Here is an 18,364-nt window from a genome sequence, read left to right as displayed (position 1 = left end):
TACGCTTAGAATTTGTATCTGAAATGAGACCTAACCTTGTATTTCCCAATCCCAGTGAAAACTTTTCTGGCATCATCTTATTTCTAGTTGAATATTCTCTTAAGTTCGAGAATCCGGTTTTGATTTCGTGTGAAGTGCAGGACTACAGCTGACTAATTCTGTAAATAGACTGTAATCGTACTTTTTGGAAATGAACTGTAGTGTAACACATGGTTCTCAAAAATCAGCTACAAGACAAAACCTTCCATATATTCATTGTTATGCCTCTAAAACGCCTTCATTGAGAATTCTAACTTTTTCAATGCAACATGTTTTCTTTTTAAAAAGTTACCACTAACTATGCATTGCAGAAAGGCTCATTAAAACAAAGAGGTATTCATTTGTGTGTAGAAAAGTAAAATATACCTTTGGAAAAAAAACAGATTTAAGCAAATCCATTTTTTATAGTAAAACTTACTTTTAAGAATTGAATTTACCTTCAGCTTTGAGACTAATGCACTCGTTTTTTGTCTAAAATGTGTGTGTATATATACATAAAAAAGCCACGTGCTTAACAAAGATTATACTTGACCATAGTCTCAGGTAAACTGTTTGTTTTTAAATTGCAAAGCCAAGACAGCTGCTTATTAACTCTAACATTGTCCTATGGTAACTTTAATTTAGCACTTGGTTCTTACGTGTGCAGTAGACGAATAAAGCATTATGCATCAAAAGTCCAATAATATCATATCAATAAAAATCATAAAGCAGCTCAGATACATTTAACCCAAATTTTTACAACAGCAAAAGCTTGAAAATCAACTTCAAAAAGCTTGTTTTTACTCATGTAAAAATATGAACAACCTGAAAGTGATCAACTAATGAATGGAACTGTAACAGTGGTTACTAAACACACCACTCCCTCCGGGATATTACTGAGCCATCTATATGTCCCCACCCATGTACTTCCTTCCCAGTGTTCCTCCTTCATAATAATCCATTGGTCTTTCATACTGTTTTTGTGATCTGTTAGTATTGTCTAAAGTGTTTCATCTGGTTTGTCTGGGTCTTCTAAATCACTGTTTGATGTTAAAACTTCCAGTGAAATGTCTATTACTTCTTTTATAATGTCAGGAGAAGAGTCTACATCATTTGGTTGGAAAACAGCTATTTGAGACTCTTCATCCATATCTAATGGTATATTGCGGGTCCTAACAAAGTAGTAACGATGGCGTTTCCGTATTCTCCTATAGCAGAAAACTCCAACCCAAACACTTACAACTATCAGAAAGAGAGCCCCACCCACAGCACTAGCAATGCTGATACCCCGATTGCCAGCAATGCTGGGAGACAAGGTTGATGTTGGAAAATGCATTAGTTCTGGTTCTGTTGCTGAAGCTCTGATGCCATCAGTTGAAGAATGCCATGGAACCGTGGGTGGTTGAGTAATAGTAGTAGGAGGATCTAATGGAAAGAGGAATGGGGTAGACAAGACACAGAAAAGGCCAAGAATGTCAATGCAAGCTAAATCAGTAGAGGGTTTATAAGAAGCCACATTGATGAATATGTAAATATGTTGCTCTCTACCAACGGACAATAGTTTTTCATTCTTAAATTTCTAAGAAGTTTGAGCAATTATAAAGTACTTTTGCAATACAGATGATAAGTTTCTCAACTAATTCTGAGTTGGCTTCTGTGTATTCATTTTGGGCTATACGATAAGCAGAGTGGGGAACTGCTTTTGTAGCACAAAAGCAATCACTGTCAAATTTTAAAATAACCATTAATTCTCCTGAAAGAATGGAGAAGTTCCTTTCAGTTTATGTAGATTTTATAGTTGACTACTTCCAACCAGTTTTATCTCATCCATGGAGGATATAATCTACCACAAAACACCAAAACCAAAATAAAACCAACCACTAACCAATTCCTCAGCCAAAGATAAGAATAATACTGGCGAAGGACAAACAGTATCTTCACTTTTTACTTAAAGTTTTATTAAATTTTGAAATTGTTCAGTTCACTGAAGCGAACTCATAAAGAATGAAAAACGATACATTGTGTGCTAAGTTAGCAGAAAGTAAGTTATTGATTTTAATTATTCTCCCCAAAACCCTGACTGTGTTAATAGAAACTCAACAGCCTAAGTGGGGAACGGTGAAGGAACTCAAAGATAAATTATGTTGTGCAGTCCTTTGGTTATGAATTTCCTTTTAAGAGAAAGTCGTCAGCAGTGTAACAATTCAAGTTTATATTTTAAACTGTTTGAAAAAAAATATTCTACAGAAACCAGTTGAAATCACTAAAAATACTTTTCTGCAGTACGTAAAAACTAGTACATTTCCAGAATCTTGATTGGTTTAAATTGTTTTTAAGCAATTAAAAAAATTTGAAGTTTCCTGTCTCCTTCTTAATGGCACACATTCTGAGTTTTAGCTTGCTCTCAAGGGTATGCACTGAAGCATCACTTAAAATCTGCTGCTGGGGTTGTACAACAAGACCTTTTTTCTTTTGATTCACAGGAGAGTTCTTATTTCCAATGCTACAGGCTATCACCTTCACCTTTGAATGAGGTAAGATGCCTCTTTAGCACATTTCATAAAAGTAACGCAGTCCTGTTTTACAGAAAGGGAAACTGAGGCAGAAACATGTTCTGTCCCTTGTCCAAGATCACCAAGTGAGTCCACAGCACAGATAGGACAAGAGCTCAGGTCTCCTGAGGCATGACTGTGTCCTATCCACCAGGCCGCACAGTTCCCCATATACATTCTGAATAATAATAATAATGCTGTTTGTCTATGTTATAATCAATTAAAACAACACCTTCTTGAGTGGAAACACTATGAATGATATCTTTAAAGAAACAGACTATGCCATTACCTGTGTCTTCAGACCCATCATCATCATCACCATCACCATCACCTGTATCTTCAGACTCATCACCACCACCAACAACCAATGATGGAGAATCTTGAAATGGAAGAAAAAAAAAGTCACTCGTGCTACTACTACTGGTGTTTTAGTATTTCATTTTCTTGATACCACTACAAGAAACAGTAGATAAAACGCAGTCATTTTTTAAAACCACTATGGAGCAGTCTTTCAAGAGGCAGCCTCCATATGTGAAATGTTGCACCTTCCCCCCCCCCATTACATTTCTGGGAGTGATGGACAAATACCACAGGTGTGTGCATGCCAAAATGGAGGAGGGCTGCAGCCCTACTGAAAACTAGACCCTATGTGTCTCAGAAACTCTTAACTGCTGAGCCTTCCTGTGACTGTTTTGCTGTTTTCTGCAGAATCTAAGATTTCATCCAAGAGAATAATAAAGGAAGCTCTCCTCTTTTCCACTGCTATCAACATTCCCATGCAGAAGAGCTAACCAAATAGGAGAAGCAGCAGAAGTGTTAATTGTTTCCCCCAATCTTGTGTTAAAGGTGCTCAGCAAAAAACCCAAAATAACCAACAAACAACCTCCTTCCCCCAAGACTCGTGATTTGTTTGCTTCTTTACGATGGCTAAAGATTGCCGGCAAGTATTTTTCCCAAGAAGGATCCTGCCTGGTTATTTCAAATCTTAGGCCTGGTCTACACTGGGGGGTGGGGGTCGAACTAAGGTACGCGACTTCAGCTATGCGAATAGCGTAGCTGAAGTCGAAGTACCTTAGTTCGGGCTACTCACCCATCCAGACGCCGCGGGATCGAAGTCCGCGGCTCCAAGGTCGATTCTGCCACCGCCGTTCGCGGTGGCGGAGTTCCGGAGTCGACCGGAGCGCGCGGGGAGCGATAGTTTGAACTCCGAAAAGTCGAACGCCGCCCGTCGACCCGGCAGGTAAGTGTAGACCTACGCTTAGATTAGCAGGTCCGGATGCTCAAAAGTATTTTTGGGGCTAACACATGGGCACCAGGTGCCTAAATATTTTTGAGGCCCTGTACCTCAGCTCCTGTCTAAGCTGAAACACTCTGAAGCCCTGACCTTGTAAAGACTTACCAGCGTGCATAACGTTACACACTATGAGTAGTCCCATTGACTCCACATTGCTATAGGATCATGAATGGTGCATTACATTAAGCATGTGCATTAAGTCTTTGAAGGCCTACGATTACTAGTGAACTAGTGCAATGGTGAAATCACAAGAGCGATTCTATTAGAATTTTATTTCCTTTTCATTTTATCCTCCTCACCCTTATTCTTCTGGCTCAGACCCTTCTCACCTGTTCTCCAGAGCAGGTCTTTCCGGTAACACTCTTGGGAACTGAGTACTACTAAGGGGAAGATCCTTGAGATAGAAGGACAGGGAAACCCCCATTTGTCACTCTGTCACAATTGCTGCATGGTGCTTTCATTACAATCACGAGACATGGGGAAAGTCTACACTACAAATCTGCAGCTGTGCCACTGTACCACATTTGGTGAAGGCGCTTTAAATTGACGGGAGCTGTCCTGTTGGTTTAATAAATCCACCTCCGTGAGAGCTGACAGGAGAAACTCTCCTGCCGACACAGCACTGTCTACACATGGGGGGTTAAGGTCAGCAAAGCTATGCCGCCCAAGTGTGGATTTTTCATACTGAAGTATGTAGTGCAGACCCAGCCTAGGAAAGCAGGGACTTTACTTAAGTGCAGCTCCGCCTGCCAGGGGAGTTGTTAGTGTTTCCATGTCTGGAGACTCAGCACACACATGTGCAATGGCCAGGTCATGATGCTCCTACAGGCATGAGCAGCTGAACTGCAGTACTGGGCGGGGGGGGGGGCAGTGGGCACAGCTGCTCTGCATCTCTTGCCTGTTTTGTGCTGGTCTGTGGAAACACAGGGAGGGAGGATTGTAGCGGAAGCTGGGGTCATGGCCAGGGCATCCAACCTATATGGATGTACTGGCACCCTCCCAGAGGAAGCATGTGGCAGTCTTCTGCAGCTACTACAGCTCAGTAGATTTCTGATGGAAAAACTCCCTGGTTCCAAACAGTGCATGTCATGCAAAGCAGCTGCTCCCTGGCTCTGCCTCTGGCAGCCACAAAGCCCTGACCATGGAGAAGGGCTTTGAAGTGTCTAGGTGCCAGGTGGGATCAGAGACGACGTGTACCTCTTGGGGTAGGGAGCTAGAGACAGCATGGGACTGGGTAGGCTCTGCCCCGCTACATCAACACTTCAGGGAGCAGGGCCAAATGGAAGTCAGAAATCAGTGGGGGGGGGGGAGACACGTGAGGTCACATGATGCCTCTGTGTGGCATCATGTAAGGGAGCCACTGCTCCCACTGCACCTTGTGGGTGTGAGGCCCAATGAGGCACTTTACCTCATCATTCCCCTAGTCACACAGGTGACTAACACTGAGACTGTCATACCAGATCCAACCAACTGGACGCTGCTCCAATATCCCATATCCAATAATGGCCAGCATCAGATAGTTCAGATGTAAAAAACCCCATAACAACAATGGACTAACCCACCTAAAGGGGAAGCTTCTTTGACAAAGAAAGTATTTCCTTTTTCCAGCTTAAAATCCATGCTCTTGTCATTTAATTAGGTCTCAAAGGGAAAGAGGGAGAACCTATTTTGTCGTCTCTAGACCATTCACTAAATTAATACCCCACTGTCACATCACCTCGTTAGCTCCTCTCTAAGCTACACAACCCCAATCTTTCAAAATCTCTCCTCATATCCAAGTTGCTCCATGTTTCTAGGCACTTTCACTACCCTTCTCTGGATCTCTTCTTTTTTTGGTTATACCCTTTCTGCAATGGGATATATTCTTTTGGAGACCAAAAGAGTAGATGCCAGGGGAGAGCATATCACTAATATATAACGGCTTTTTGATATGTTCTGTACTTACCCCTGTCATTTCACACCGCCTAATGCCATGTTTGCATTTATTGAGCTGTCTACAAAAGTTGGTAGTTCTTTTTTCCTGAGTGGCTACTGTTAGTTTAGAAACCACCAACCAATAAAATAATACCCTGAAGCCTGTTGTAAGATTTAGCATTATTCTTTCCTCTTATTTTAAATAATCTCCAGCAAACACAAAAGGCATTAGATTATGCATCTGCTTTTACATTTTGATATAGCAGTAAAAGTAACTGGCAGCAGATTTTTAGGCAGTAGGAAATTCTATGAATGTTCAACATGTGGCCAGAAATGTAATGCATCCAATTTAGCCTAAGTCAGGCAGAATATCCTTTGTTCCAAGATGAGTTCTTGCAATTTTTGTATTGTCTTCTATCCAGCTGACTGATAAATACAATGAAAAAGCTAATAAAGTTATGACTGTTCTACAGAATCTGCAGAGACCTGCAGAAATATTCACTGTATAGAAACATAGGAGTTACCATATTGCATTAGATTATTGGGGCATCATACCTAGCATCCTGTGTTTGGCCCAGATTCATTTAAGCATGTGCACAATTTTCAGCATGTGTCTAAGTCCCAGGACTTAAGTCCCACTAAAACCCCATGGGACTTGGTGAAAGTTTTGCACGTGCTTGAGTGCTTTGCTTAACTGGGTCCTTTGACAATATCTGCTAAGAGTCTGATGAAGGCAAGAACATGACCAAATGTGCACTGCTGCTCAAGGGAGAGGGAAGGGGTAAAATTCTTCCCGAGCCTGCATCTTGAAAGCATGAGGTTTGGTAACCCTTATTTTTGTATGCATGATTATAAGGATATTGATATGCTTTAAAACTGGGGGGGAAGCACATTCTTCATTAAATACTATACTTTGACAAGAAATCAAACAGATTTAGTGGACGGTATTTTCCTTTTCTATCAGGGTATGTGTTATTACTGACAGAAAGAAAAGGTCTTTCTCATTTTATTCACAATGCTGAGTCTGTTCAGAAAGACTAGAATCAATGTTTTAAAAATGGGTGTTTAAAGTTAGGAGACTAAATTCATGTTCAAGTGCCTAAAGAAGTGGACTGACTTCAGAAGTGCGGAGAGATCCAGACTGGAATTGAATTCAGTGGGAGCTGTTGGGCACACACTACTTTTGAAAAATCAGGTCACTTGTGTCAGCACCTGACTATGATCACAGAACCTTAGCAGCAGGCACTATTTTTGAAAATCTTGGCCTGGGGTTTTCAAAAGCTGCATTTTAGTACTGTGAGAAAAGAGCAAGTACTAGTAACCTGAGATCCTGTCCTGCCAGGACTCCACTCACCCATCAGCTCCAAGGGCAGTTCTGTGCATAGGAGGATTGCAGAACTGGAGTATCAATAACTGGCATGCAGGATCAATTCTGAAGATTGTTTTGTTTAAGATGGATGTAAGTGTTAATGTTTGCAGGAGGGAAATGGGGCTACCCCTTCTTAATTAGCGATGTGCTGAGTCCCACCCACACCCAAGGTCCTGTGTTTTAAAGACAAAGCTTAAAAGGTTTTAAGTCTATTCATACACAAATCTATTCTTGAATTAACCTATATTGTACAGGCCAATAACTTTGAACCTGATTTCCAAACCACTGTAATGAAAAAGTTGATTCATTTTACTCCTTGTGGTGGAGGGTGTGCACCTCACACAGGCCCAGAAAGGGCTAATATGGACCTGAGAAGCCAGTTATGGTACCTGGCTGCACCTGGAGGGAAAATCAGGCTTAACCGATCATGAAACCCAGCTGAGCAGGAGAAAGCTGGTTAGTACAACACCAAGAAGTTAAGAGCAGAAGAGAGCTGCTGGGAGAGAGTGCGCAGTCACTCTCTCTAGGAACAGCGGAAGAAATCTGGAGGGAGGAAGGGAGGGGAGAATAAACCCTGGGATCCTAACCCTGAAAGAAGGGAAGTTGTAGGGAAGAAAGGCTCAGAGAGGCTGGGTAGGAAGAGGCCCAGGAAAACACCAGCAAGGGGACTATGTAAACCGTGGCTGACAATTATAGGGTCCCTGGCCTGGAACCCAGTGTAGAGGGGAGTGCCTGGGTTCCCCTCCCCACCACTGGCAAGCGGCATGAGCAGAGCCAGGGGCCAGAGACTTCGGGTGTAGTGGAAGAATGACTTAGTACGGTAAAAGATTAGCGACAAATTTTCAAAAGTGGGTACCTCCATTTTTGAGTGTCCAATTTGACATACCCAGGCCAATGTCCTCAAAAGGTATTTTAGGCACCTAAATACCATGGAGGATCTGGGCCCAGTTTACTGAAATGCTTAGCACTCACAACTCCAAAGGAAATAAAGGGAGATATGGGCACTTTGAACCTAGGTGACCCAAAATCAGGAGCTACTTTGAAAATCAGGCCTTAATCCAGGGGTTCTCAAACTGGGGGTTGTGACCCCTCAGAGAGTCGTGATGTTATTACATGGGGGTCCCGAGATGTTACCTCCAGCCCCACACATTGCTTTGCCTCCAGCATTTATAATGCTGTTAAATATACAAAATGTGTTTTTAATTTATAAGGGGGTCCACACTCAGAGGCTTGCTGTGTGAAAAGTTTGAGAACCACTGCCTTAATCTATTTAATCAGGGTTATCATCAACTAATGACACTGATGTTTATCCAACCACCTGTCCAGCAGTTTTCAATAATGATGGGTGTTCTTAGCTAATTATCTAGTCATTACTTGTCAGAAACAGAGACATTCTGGTACCCTGGAGTTCAGTAATCTATGTTTGGAGCAGCTTATGGTCCTCCAGCTCTAATTATCTTAATCAGGCTAAAAGGGTTAGGCAAATGACAGTAGTGGTTTCACTGACACATATTTGTTTGAAAGTTCTGATATCGTCCTTTTAATGCCATTGAAAACCAGGAGCCCATTTCCACTAGAATGAAAAGGGGACACAGCACATACTTGGGGCACGTACTCTGGATGACAACACACAGACTCCACATGAAGCGGTCAAGTGGAGACCAACTGGTGTGAGGAAATGAGGATGCCCAAGAGAAATGTTATGAAGAACCCTTAGCGGGAAGGGCAAAACAGTCCATCACAACACCACAGAGCAGATGGAAGCAGCAGTTAATGACAGAGGGATGGAAGGGGCCAGAGGGAATAAAATGTACATTTTTAACAGTGAAAGTAATTAACTGCTGGAACAATTTACCAAGGGTTGTGGTGGATTCTCCCTCACCGGCAATTTTAAAAATCAAGACTGAATGTTCTTCTAAAAGATCTGCTCTAGGAATTATTTTGATGAAGTTCTATGGCCTGTACTATACAGGAGGTAAGATTAGATTATCTCAGTGTCCCTTATGACTTTAGAATCTGTGAAAGTCTGTGTTTCCATCCCGTGTGCCAACATTAGTGCAAGAAGGATGTAGTATGTAATAATAAATTTAAGGCCCTAAGATTAAGTACCAGATTCCCATATGGATTGTGTACAAAAATGATATTTCTAAAATGAATCCGCAAAATTATGTCATGTGGTTAGAGAGGAAGTACTGTCTATCAGCTAGAACTGGGGATTAGTAGTCAGGACTCCTATGCCTCAGTGAGGCTCAGTTTACCCATCCATAAAATATCTCAAAGGGGTGTGTATCATTTAAGGTACTTTACCAGGTACTGTGAATTAAACATCTATAAGCATTCGGGGGGATTTTGGTTTTAATCTGTCTAACAGCATTTCCAAAGCTCCCATGATATGAATCTCTAGACTCTAACACTTATGACAGAAAAGTGGTTTCTACTTTTGCCTATTTTGACTTTGCTAGAAATTGAGAGTTCATGTAGAAGCCCGCAGAACATAGAGAACAAATGCAGAACATCAGCTAGAATAAAAAACAAACAAACAAAAATATTTGCATTACAGCACTCACCTGTTACTCTGACTGTAAAGTTACCCAGAACCTCACTGGAATGCCGTGGCTTGCAACTGTACAGCCCAGAGTCGTCAGATGACACATTAATGATCTTCAACAGCTTTTGTCCAATATGAGATCTGTTGGTAGGTGCAATCCGAATGCCATCTTTGAACCAGAAAACTGACATGGAAGAGCCCTGGGTGTTACAGGAAAGTTCAAGGGTATCTCCACTTCCAAACACCAATTCCTCTAAAACAGCAGTCTCATTCCCCGGATATTCTGTGATGGAGAAGAAAATAAATAACTCAATAAAAAAGGCATCAAACAACAATCAAAGAGCCTGGCATGACTGATGACAGCAGCCATAGCACCGCTAATCTCATGAGGAAAACTGCAGAAATGCCATCAATTGGTGACAAGCAATGGTTTCCCTTAGTCAGATAACAGTCAGCACCGTACAGGTGCGGTTTAGACCGAGTACAGGCAGTCCTTGGACTTACAACACAATTGGTTCCTGAAAATCACGTCTTAAGTCAAAAACTTTGTAACTTGAATTTCCCATAGGAATATCGGATTGAGCATCATAAAATTAAAACCGAAGACATAAAGTCGAAACACTGACAATTTATAAACATCCTAAGTGCCGTTTGTCATAACTTGAATGTCATATAGTCAAGGACTGCTGGTACTTTAACAATAGCTCACTGAGAGATACTGATGGCACCAAATCCTGCTTGCTTTACTCACTGTGAGTGGGGGCAATGAAGTGAATGAAACTCAAGCAAAGTTGCAGTACGAAAACAGTAGGTGCTGTCAGTGATAAAATGTTTCTGGAATGATTGCCACCAGGTTTACAACTTGTTCCCGAGAGCCTCACATTGCAGTATGCCAAGGGTCAACAGGACTGAAGCAGGACTGGGCAGGATTGGGCTTTTTAGTTTGTTTTTTTGCAGTTGTGTCAGCATTGCCACTACAAAGCCTTCTCTCATTTTGCGATCTGTGTTTCAGCTACAGACGTTTTCTGTAAACTGAAGCTCACTACATTAGGTATCAGGCCTGGGGCCGTTTCGCTTTCTTCAATTAAACAAAATGTTATTTTGGCCAATTTTAAATTAAGTAGCTTTTTTTTTTAAAAAAAAAAGAAAAGACAAACAGTTCCTGAGGGAGGATGATTCTGGCTCCCTTATTTGTTTATATCATGGCAAGTTCTACCGCTGCTGCTGCTGTTGTCCTCTGCCCAGAGCTTCCCAGTCCTGCTGCTTGTCAGAATTAAGCCCTGCCCTTCTCCTGATCCCCCAGCCAGCAGGAAGGCAAAAAAAAAAATCACTAGAATAGCAGTCATCTATATTCAGTCATGATGTTCCAAACCACAAGAGCCTGTAGCGACAATGCTGCAGCATATTGGGCAGTTACGGTAGTAGAATGCTGTCGTGTTTAATTTTATATGAGATGGGGACAAAAGAAAAGAAGTTTAAAGCCTAGATGTTTCCCACAGGTAACCTGTCTGTTTAACATCCATCAATTTTAATAACAGTAATACATACACATTGAGACTGCAATTCCAGGGTCTGATTTTGCATTGACACTGATTTTACACTAGTGAAACTATTTACTTCAACAGAGTTACTCCTGGTTTACACCAATTAATGAGAAGAATCAGTAAACTGCCACTGAACCTTAGGGTGAAATCCTGGCCCCGCTGACATCAATTGTGACACTCCCACTGACGTTAATGGAACTAGGATTTCACTCTCCATCATTCAAAGAATGATCCAAACCTATGACACAAATACACCTTAAATTTGGCTCAGCTTCAGGTCCTTGTCCAGATCTGCAGAAGTTCAGGTTTGGTTTTTTAATTGGACATCAGTGGATCAGAGCTGGTGTGCTCTATGCAGCTAAACCAGTTGACACTAGCTGAAGATCTGGGCCTGTATCTTTAGATTGTCCTGTGGCAATTCAGTGTTATGATTAGAGCCAGTCAAAAAATTGGCCTCCCCTGAATATTTTTCATTTGCAGTGGACATTTGAATACTAAATCATTTCAGCCATAAACTTAAATACTTTAATTTCTAAGTGCTGCTCAGTTGTTTTATGTGAGTTGTAGTAGGTCAGGTGCCGCATGTTCCCATTCTTCTTTATAGGCTTCGTGCTCAGACTACATACCCATGATGCACTATGGTCTCCACTCTTGGAGCAGGAGATGGTACATCATGTGAGTCACTGGCCATAGCCTCTCATGGGAGATGTCATCTGGCTGGGAGCCTGGCCCATAGAGGAAAATGTGAACATGAGACAACTGAACTAGAATCCCCAGAGGCACTGCAGCAACATTCACAAACTGAAATATTTCAGTTGTCTGGTGTTCAGTTTTTTGATGAAAAAAATAAGTTTCTGCAGAAAGCACACACTTGGTGTGAAAAAATTCATTTTGTCAAAAACCCAGTTTCCCACTGAACAACAGCTTTGAGGGAAAACTGCTCACTGACATCAGACCTGAGAGATCCCTGGGCAGAACACAGTGGAGGAAAAGAAACATTGCTAGCCAGTTAAAGATGGCTTTTCTGTTTTAACTGTGAATTTCCTTGTTTTTGCTGGTTTGCACCACAATCCAAGGATTACTTCAATAGCGCTAACTTCTGGCCTGCAGTGTAACCCCACATATAACCTGCCTTGACAGAACAAGGAGTAATGGTCTCAAGTTGCAGTGGGGGAGGTTTAGGTTGGATATTAGGAAAAACTTTTTCACTCAGAGAGTGGTGAAGCACTGGATTGTGTTGCCTAGGGAGGTGGTGGAATCCCCTTCCTTAGAGGTTTTTACGGTCATGCTACACAAAGGCCTGGCTGGGCTGATTTAGTTGGGAATTGGTCCTGCTTTGACCAGGAGGTTGGACTAGATACCTCCTGAGGTCCCTTCCAACCCTGAGATTCTATGATTCTATGATATAGCTTCACACTTACAAGCCTGAGTCCTGTTCTTTGTCTACTGACTTGATGGAAGTTCTTGCTAATTTATCCATTAAAAAACAAACCTCAGGCAGCTGCACAATTCATCCATATAAAATACACGGGTTTACCCAAGTTGTTTGCCAAGTGATCAAGACTTGTATATTTGGGCTTTTATATCATAAATTGTGACAAACTAGTTTTACACAAGCCATTTTGGGGTTACTGTAATAAAGGACACATTTACCCTACGCTTTGGACTGGCCACAGCTGGGATCTGGTCTCTGCTGTAGCCACAGCACCCTCATCTGTCATTTCTGACAGCTTTGTTTTGATGAGGGTTGTTAGGACGGTACCTTGCCCTTTCCCCTACAATGCTGCCCGACTGGATCTCAACTGAATTACTTAGCTATATCCATTTTAACCCATATGGACAATGGAAAATTGACAGGTCTGTTTTTCCAGGCTTCTTTTCTAGTTTGCTCATAGATTCAGACTTTAAGGCCAGAAGAGATTATTGTGATCATCTAGTCTGATGTCCTGCACATTGCAAGCAACAGAACCTCACTCACCCACTCCATCATTAGATCCCTAACCTCTGCCTGAGTCACTGAAGTCCTCAAATCATGGTTTAAAGACTTTGAGTTACAGAGAATCCACCATTTACACTAGTTTAAATCTGCAAGTAATCCATGCCTCATGCTGCCAAGGAAGGCGAACCCCACCCCCATTCCGCCACCCGGTGGTCTCTGTCAATCTGACATGAGCGAAAATTCCTTCCCTACCGCAAATATGGTCAACAGTTACACCCTGAGCATGTGGGCAACACCACCAACCAGACACTTGGCAAAGACTTCTTTGTAGTAACTCAGAAGCCTCCCCATCTAGTGTCCAGCATTAGAGATATTTACTACTGGCGGTCACAGATCAGCTACATGCCATTGTAGGCAGTTTCTCTGGTCTTCTTTCCTGTGAAGTGCCTAATACAACTTTGGAAACTGTCAAAATAATCATTAGTTTCACTCCGGGCTCTCTAGTCTTGCAACATCTGTTACTATTGTTATTTATTTGTACTATTGCAGGACCTAGAGGTCTCAATAGTGACTGCAGCCTGACACAGGAAGAGGGACTACCCCTGCCACAAAGAGCTTACAACTGAAACAATAAAAGACAAGCGTGGCAGACTGGAAGTGTTGCACAGATGAGACACTGAGGCACAGCTGGGTTTAGCCTGCAGGTGCTGGGAGGTGTTGGTGGCCTATGATATACAAGAGGTCAGACTGAATGGATGATCTGGTAGTCTCTTCTTGCCTTGAAACTACAACTTTCAGAGTGACTTGCCCAAGGTCAAAGGGGAAGTTTATGGGCACAGCCAGAAAATGAATTCAGATCCCCTTAGTCCCAGCCCAGTGCCTTAACCACAAGACCATCCTCACTCCAAAGAGAATACCATTGTCAATGCCCTTTCTTTCAATAAACTTTCATGAACTATTTCTATTACAATTAGGTCATAAAACTCCTCCCCACCCCCAAAAGAAAAAAATTAATTTGGAACCTAAATGACCTAACACTGTCTCTTCAAAATCCACACACAGTTACAAACAAATACTTTCGGAGGTATAAATTATCATAAGGGTTAAGGGAGCTCGCCAACGGTGCTAGAATTAATGAGTATGAAGCTTTAATGGGTTCTTATAAAGAAGGAGGTAATTTAGGTTTTGTACTCCCATGATATGACTAAAAATTCAACCATTTCTTAGTTTAGCCAAAGCAGTAATGAGCAGAGAATTACCAAGAGACACTTCTAATGAAGATCAGCTCTTGTAGTAATGTATGTCACTGCTAGAAAGAAAAAGATGCAATTTTCAGACTGGTTAGAATTAAAAAAAGAAAGAAATATGCTACAAGAGCTAATAAAGAAATGTTTTCTATAATAAAAAGCAACTGGCTCAGCTCTTCCAAATGACTGTGTGTGCATCCACTTACAAGATACTTCATATCTCCCTAGTTGCTTGGCACATCCATAGCAACGATTCACTTTCTGTGTGGTTATTGTTCCAATGTTTAAGTATGCCAGTATTTCCATCAGATGTCTACTCCTCTGTAGTGAGACGGTGTGGCTCCCCTCCTGCCCAGCAGAGGGAGCATCCTTACAGACACCTAAGTGGGCGGAGCCACTGCCGCCTGTTCCCGCCCCCCGGAAGTCAAGGGGCGGGACAGGAAGTATAAAAGCCGGCCGCCAGAGCTCAGTCAGGCCCCAGCCGCCACAGGGAGCAGACGTGCCGCCGGGAGCTCGAGACTGGGAGACCTCCAGGACCCAGGGCAGCCACCCAGACTGGCCGGAGCTTCCCCGTGCCTTCTACCTGGAGGAGCCTCTGGAGCCTCCCCAGCCCTGCTGCTACCCAGAGGAGCTGCCCGAGCACGCCTGGCCGGACTTCCCCGAGGAGCTGCCGGACCTGCCACCAAGCCCTGGTCGAGAGGAGCCCATGCTGGTGGACTGGCCTGGAACCAATGCCATGGACCAGGTAGGCCCTGAGGGGGAAACTGGAAGTAGCCCGGGGGTAGCCGACCCCAGTCAGGCTGCAGACACACCCGAACCTATGTCAGTGTGTTGCAGCAGGATCCCCACTGACCGTCAGCGGTGATAGCCGCTGCTAGGGCCCCGGGCTGGGATGCAGTGGAGTGGGTGGGCCTGCGTCCCCCCGCCACCCCACTCACGGGTGGCAGTCTTCCCCCTCACCCCGGCGCTCAGGCCCAAGGGCCTGAGCCCTGACTGTTTGTTGTCCCGCCCTGATCCAGGGCCTGAGGTTCCCTGAACCTTGTACTGTTGCTTAGCCCCTGCACCAGAGGGCCTGAGGTTCCCTGAACCTTGTACTGTTGCTCAGCCCCTGCACCAGAGGGCCTGAGCTTCCCTGAACTGTGTATTGTTGCTCGGCCCCTGCCCTAGGGCCTGGGCCAAGTTAGTGACCCGTTTGTTTCTGCAGCCCTGAGACAGAGGGCACTCGCCTTGCAATTCTGTGTTTGTTGCCCAGGAACACCGGGGACCTGCCCGGAGTAGACCGCGTGTAGTGAGCCGGTGTGGCTCCCCTCCACCCTCGGGAGGGTCGAGCCCCGGCATGCACGCTTACATCCTCTTAGGCATCAAAACTCATTTTGGGATGAACCTGGAAACATGTTTTTTAACTCCTGCAGCCATTTTTAAACTGCAGCAGTACAGTGAGAATTGTGTTTCTCTCTAGATCATGCACCTAAAGCTCTGAATCTGACAGTGATGTTTTACGGGATCATTTTACAGTTCCTATGTAACAAGGGACTAAGTGATTCTGCTATTTTACTTTTAAATGGATGATATTTTACTCCTTGAAAACTGGGCAGGTAACATGCAAGATTTTAAAAAGCACAGCAGTAATAATACTGTATCTATCCCTTACTTCATTTTAATTCTATAGACAGAAACTCTATAATACTTAATCCAGCCACTATATTTTATCATGCCAAATCTGTTGAGACAACATATTAAGTAGGAACATGGGAGTAAAATACAGCATCAGACCATCTGCCTATTGAGTGTGGTGTCCTGTTTCCAGAGGAAGGTGATTATGCCCATATAGTACTTGGCCAATGGTGTGAAGCTAGTAGTAAGGAAATGTGTTCGTATATACTTAGATGGCCCATATCTTCACAGAATCTCATTGCTCCAAAAGAAGCAATGAATTTAACCTCATCACACCCCCGTGAGGAAAGGAAGTATTATCCCTATTTTACAGGCAAATAAGCTAAGGCACAGAGAGATTAATTAATTTCCCCAGGGTCATACAGGAAGCCTATGGCAGAGATGGGAGTAGAAGACCAATCTCTTGCATCTCAGACCAGTTTCATACACACCAGACCATCCCTCCTCTATTAGTAATCACTTTATTCCATCATACTTGAGATTTGACTTCCCTTCTCTTAGGTAACTTCCATACAAGGATTAATAGGGGTCATAATTATCTTGAGGGTAGGGATTGGATACAGAGGGACCTAGATAAATTAGAGGATTGGGCCAAAAGAAATCTAATGAGGTTCAACAAGGATAGGTGCAGAGTCCTGCACTTAGGACGGAAGAATCCCATGCACTGTTACAGACTAGGGACCAAATGGCTAGGAAGCAGTTCTGCAGAAAAGAACCTAGGGATTACAGTGGACGAGAAGCTGGATATGAGTCAACAGTGTGCCCTTGTTGCCAAGAACGCTAATGGCATATGGGGCTGCATTAGTAGGAGTATTCCCCTCTATTCGACATTGGTGAGGCCTCGTCTGGAGTATTGTGTCCAGTTTTTGGCCCCACACTACAAGAGGGATGTGGAAAAATTGGAAAAAGTCCAGCGAAGGGAAACAAAAATGATTAGGGGGCTGGAGCACATGACTTATGGAAGAGAGACTGAGGGAACTGTGATTGTTTAGTCTGCAGAAGAGAAGAATGAGGGGGGATTTGATAGCTGCTTTCAACTACCTGAAAGGGGGTTCCAGAGAGGATGGATCTAGACTGTTCTCAGTGGTAGCAGATGACAGAACAAGGAGTAATGGTCTCAAGTTGCAGTGTGGGAGGTCTAGGTGGGATATTAGGAAAAACTACTTCACTACGAGAGTGGTGAAGCACTGGAATGGGTTCCCTAGGAAGGTGGTGGAATCTCCATCCTTAGAGGTTTTTAAGGCCTGGCTTGACAAAGCCCTCGCTGGGATCGTTTAGTTGGAGTTGGTCCTGCTTTGAGCAGGGGGTTGGACTAGATGACCTCCTGAGGTCCCTTCCAACCCTGATATTCTATGATCTGCCCACAGCACTCACTGACTCAATATATAACTGCTATGTGGTAAAATATCCAGGTACCATAGGACAAACTTTTAGCCTTCACTTCAAACATCTTTGCTTTCCTCATTCTAACATCCACTTGTGAATCAGGTTGGAGGTAATTTCTGTTCTAGAAGACACAGGCATAGTGAGTTCTACCATTTCCTGTGTTTTTTTCTCATTATACGGACTGAAAGCTATTTATGTCTTAGGAGGAAAGTCATATAGGTTAAGCTTAATTTATTCCTGCTGAAACTCCACTGAAGTCAATGAAGTTACATTATGGAATTATCGGTCCTGTTATCATCTGCACCTCCTTTCTAGTTAAGGTGGACGCATTTCATACTGCACGAGGCCTCCCACAAAAAGATAGACATGCTGCAATCTTATCAAAGTGTTTGATTAATTCGGTATTGTGAAGAACACACCTTGTTACCTGCAGGGAAGCTAACCTGCTCCACCCACCTTTCACCTGGAATACAACCCATGCCAGGTATGCTCTCCTGTTAAAGTTAATTTATGATCACTCCATGGGAATTGAGCTGAAAATTATACAGATGACTCTGTGGAGCAATGAGAACACAGCTCTGAGGCCCACTCAGCCCTGTGCGTCACATTAGACTTGGCCAGAGGGAGACAGAGCTGATACAGTCAGCTCTTCTGCCTTCCCCAGCATATAGGGCCTGTAAGGGTGGTTCCAGGAAAGAGATGTGGCCAGAGCACCACCATGTTCTAGCCACCCCCAGCTGGCAGTTGGTCCCGTGAGGTATATAATCCTACCGAAAAAATTTAGTGCAGCTCTGGCCAGCTCCAGGATCTGGAAGTCTCAAATAGCTCTGACTCTCTCCCCACCCAGCTAATGGCAGAGGCTAATAGACAGAGCTGAGC

At 43.3% G+C, this 18,364-nt stretch overlaps 1 protein-coding gene across 1 annotated transcript in view; it reads right to left on the bottom strand.

Moving 5' to 3' along the window:
- Positions 1-251: 251 nt before the first annotated feature.
- The window catches only part of LOC120375715 (nectin-3-like), a 44,508-nt gene continuing 26,395 nt past the window's right edge, over positions 252-18,364 (bottom strand). Inside the window, exons 7-9 of the mRNA XM_039496568.1 lie at positions 9,715-9,978; positions 2,860-2,949; positions 252-1,443 (exon numbers count right to left, since the gene is read on the bottom strand). Coding sequence (XP_039352502.1) covers positions 1,019-1,443; positions 2,860-2,949; positions 9,715-9,978 — 779 coding nt within the window. The 3' untranslated portion in view covers positions 252-1,018. The remainder of the gene's footprint in view (positions 1,444-2,859; positions 2,950-9,714; positions 9,979-18,364) is intronic.

This window comes from Mauremys reevesii, linkage group 12, assembly GCF_016161935.1.
Source record: "Mauremys reevesii isolate NIE-2019 linkage group 12, ASM1616193v1, whole genome shotgun sequence".
In the NCBI taxonomy this organism is placed as follows: domain Eukaryota; kingdom Metazoa; phylum Chordata; order Testudines; family Geoemydidae; genus Mauremys; species Mauremys reevesii.
Note: the sequence above shows the minus strand (reverse complement) of the source record. Positions and strands in the feature narration are given on the sequence as shown.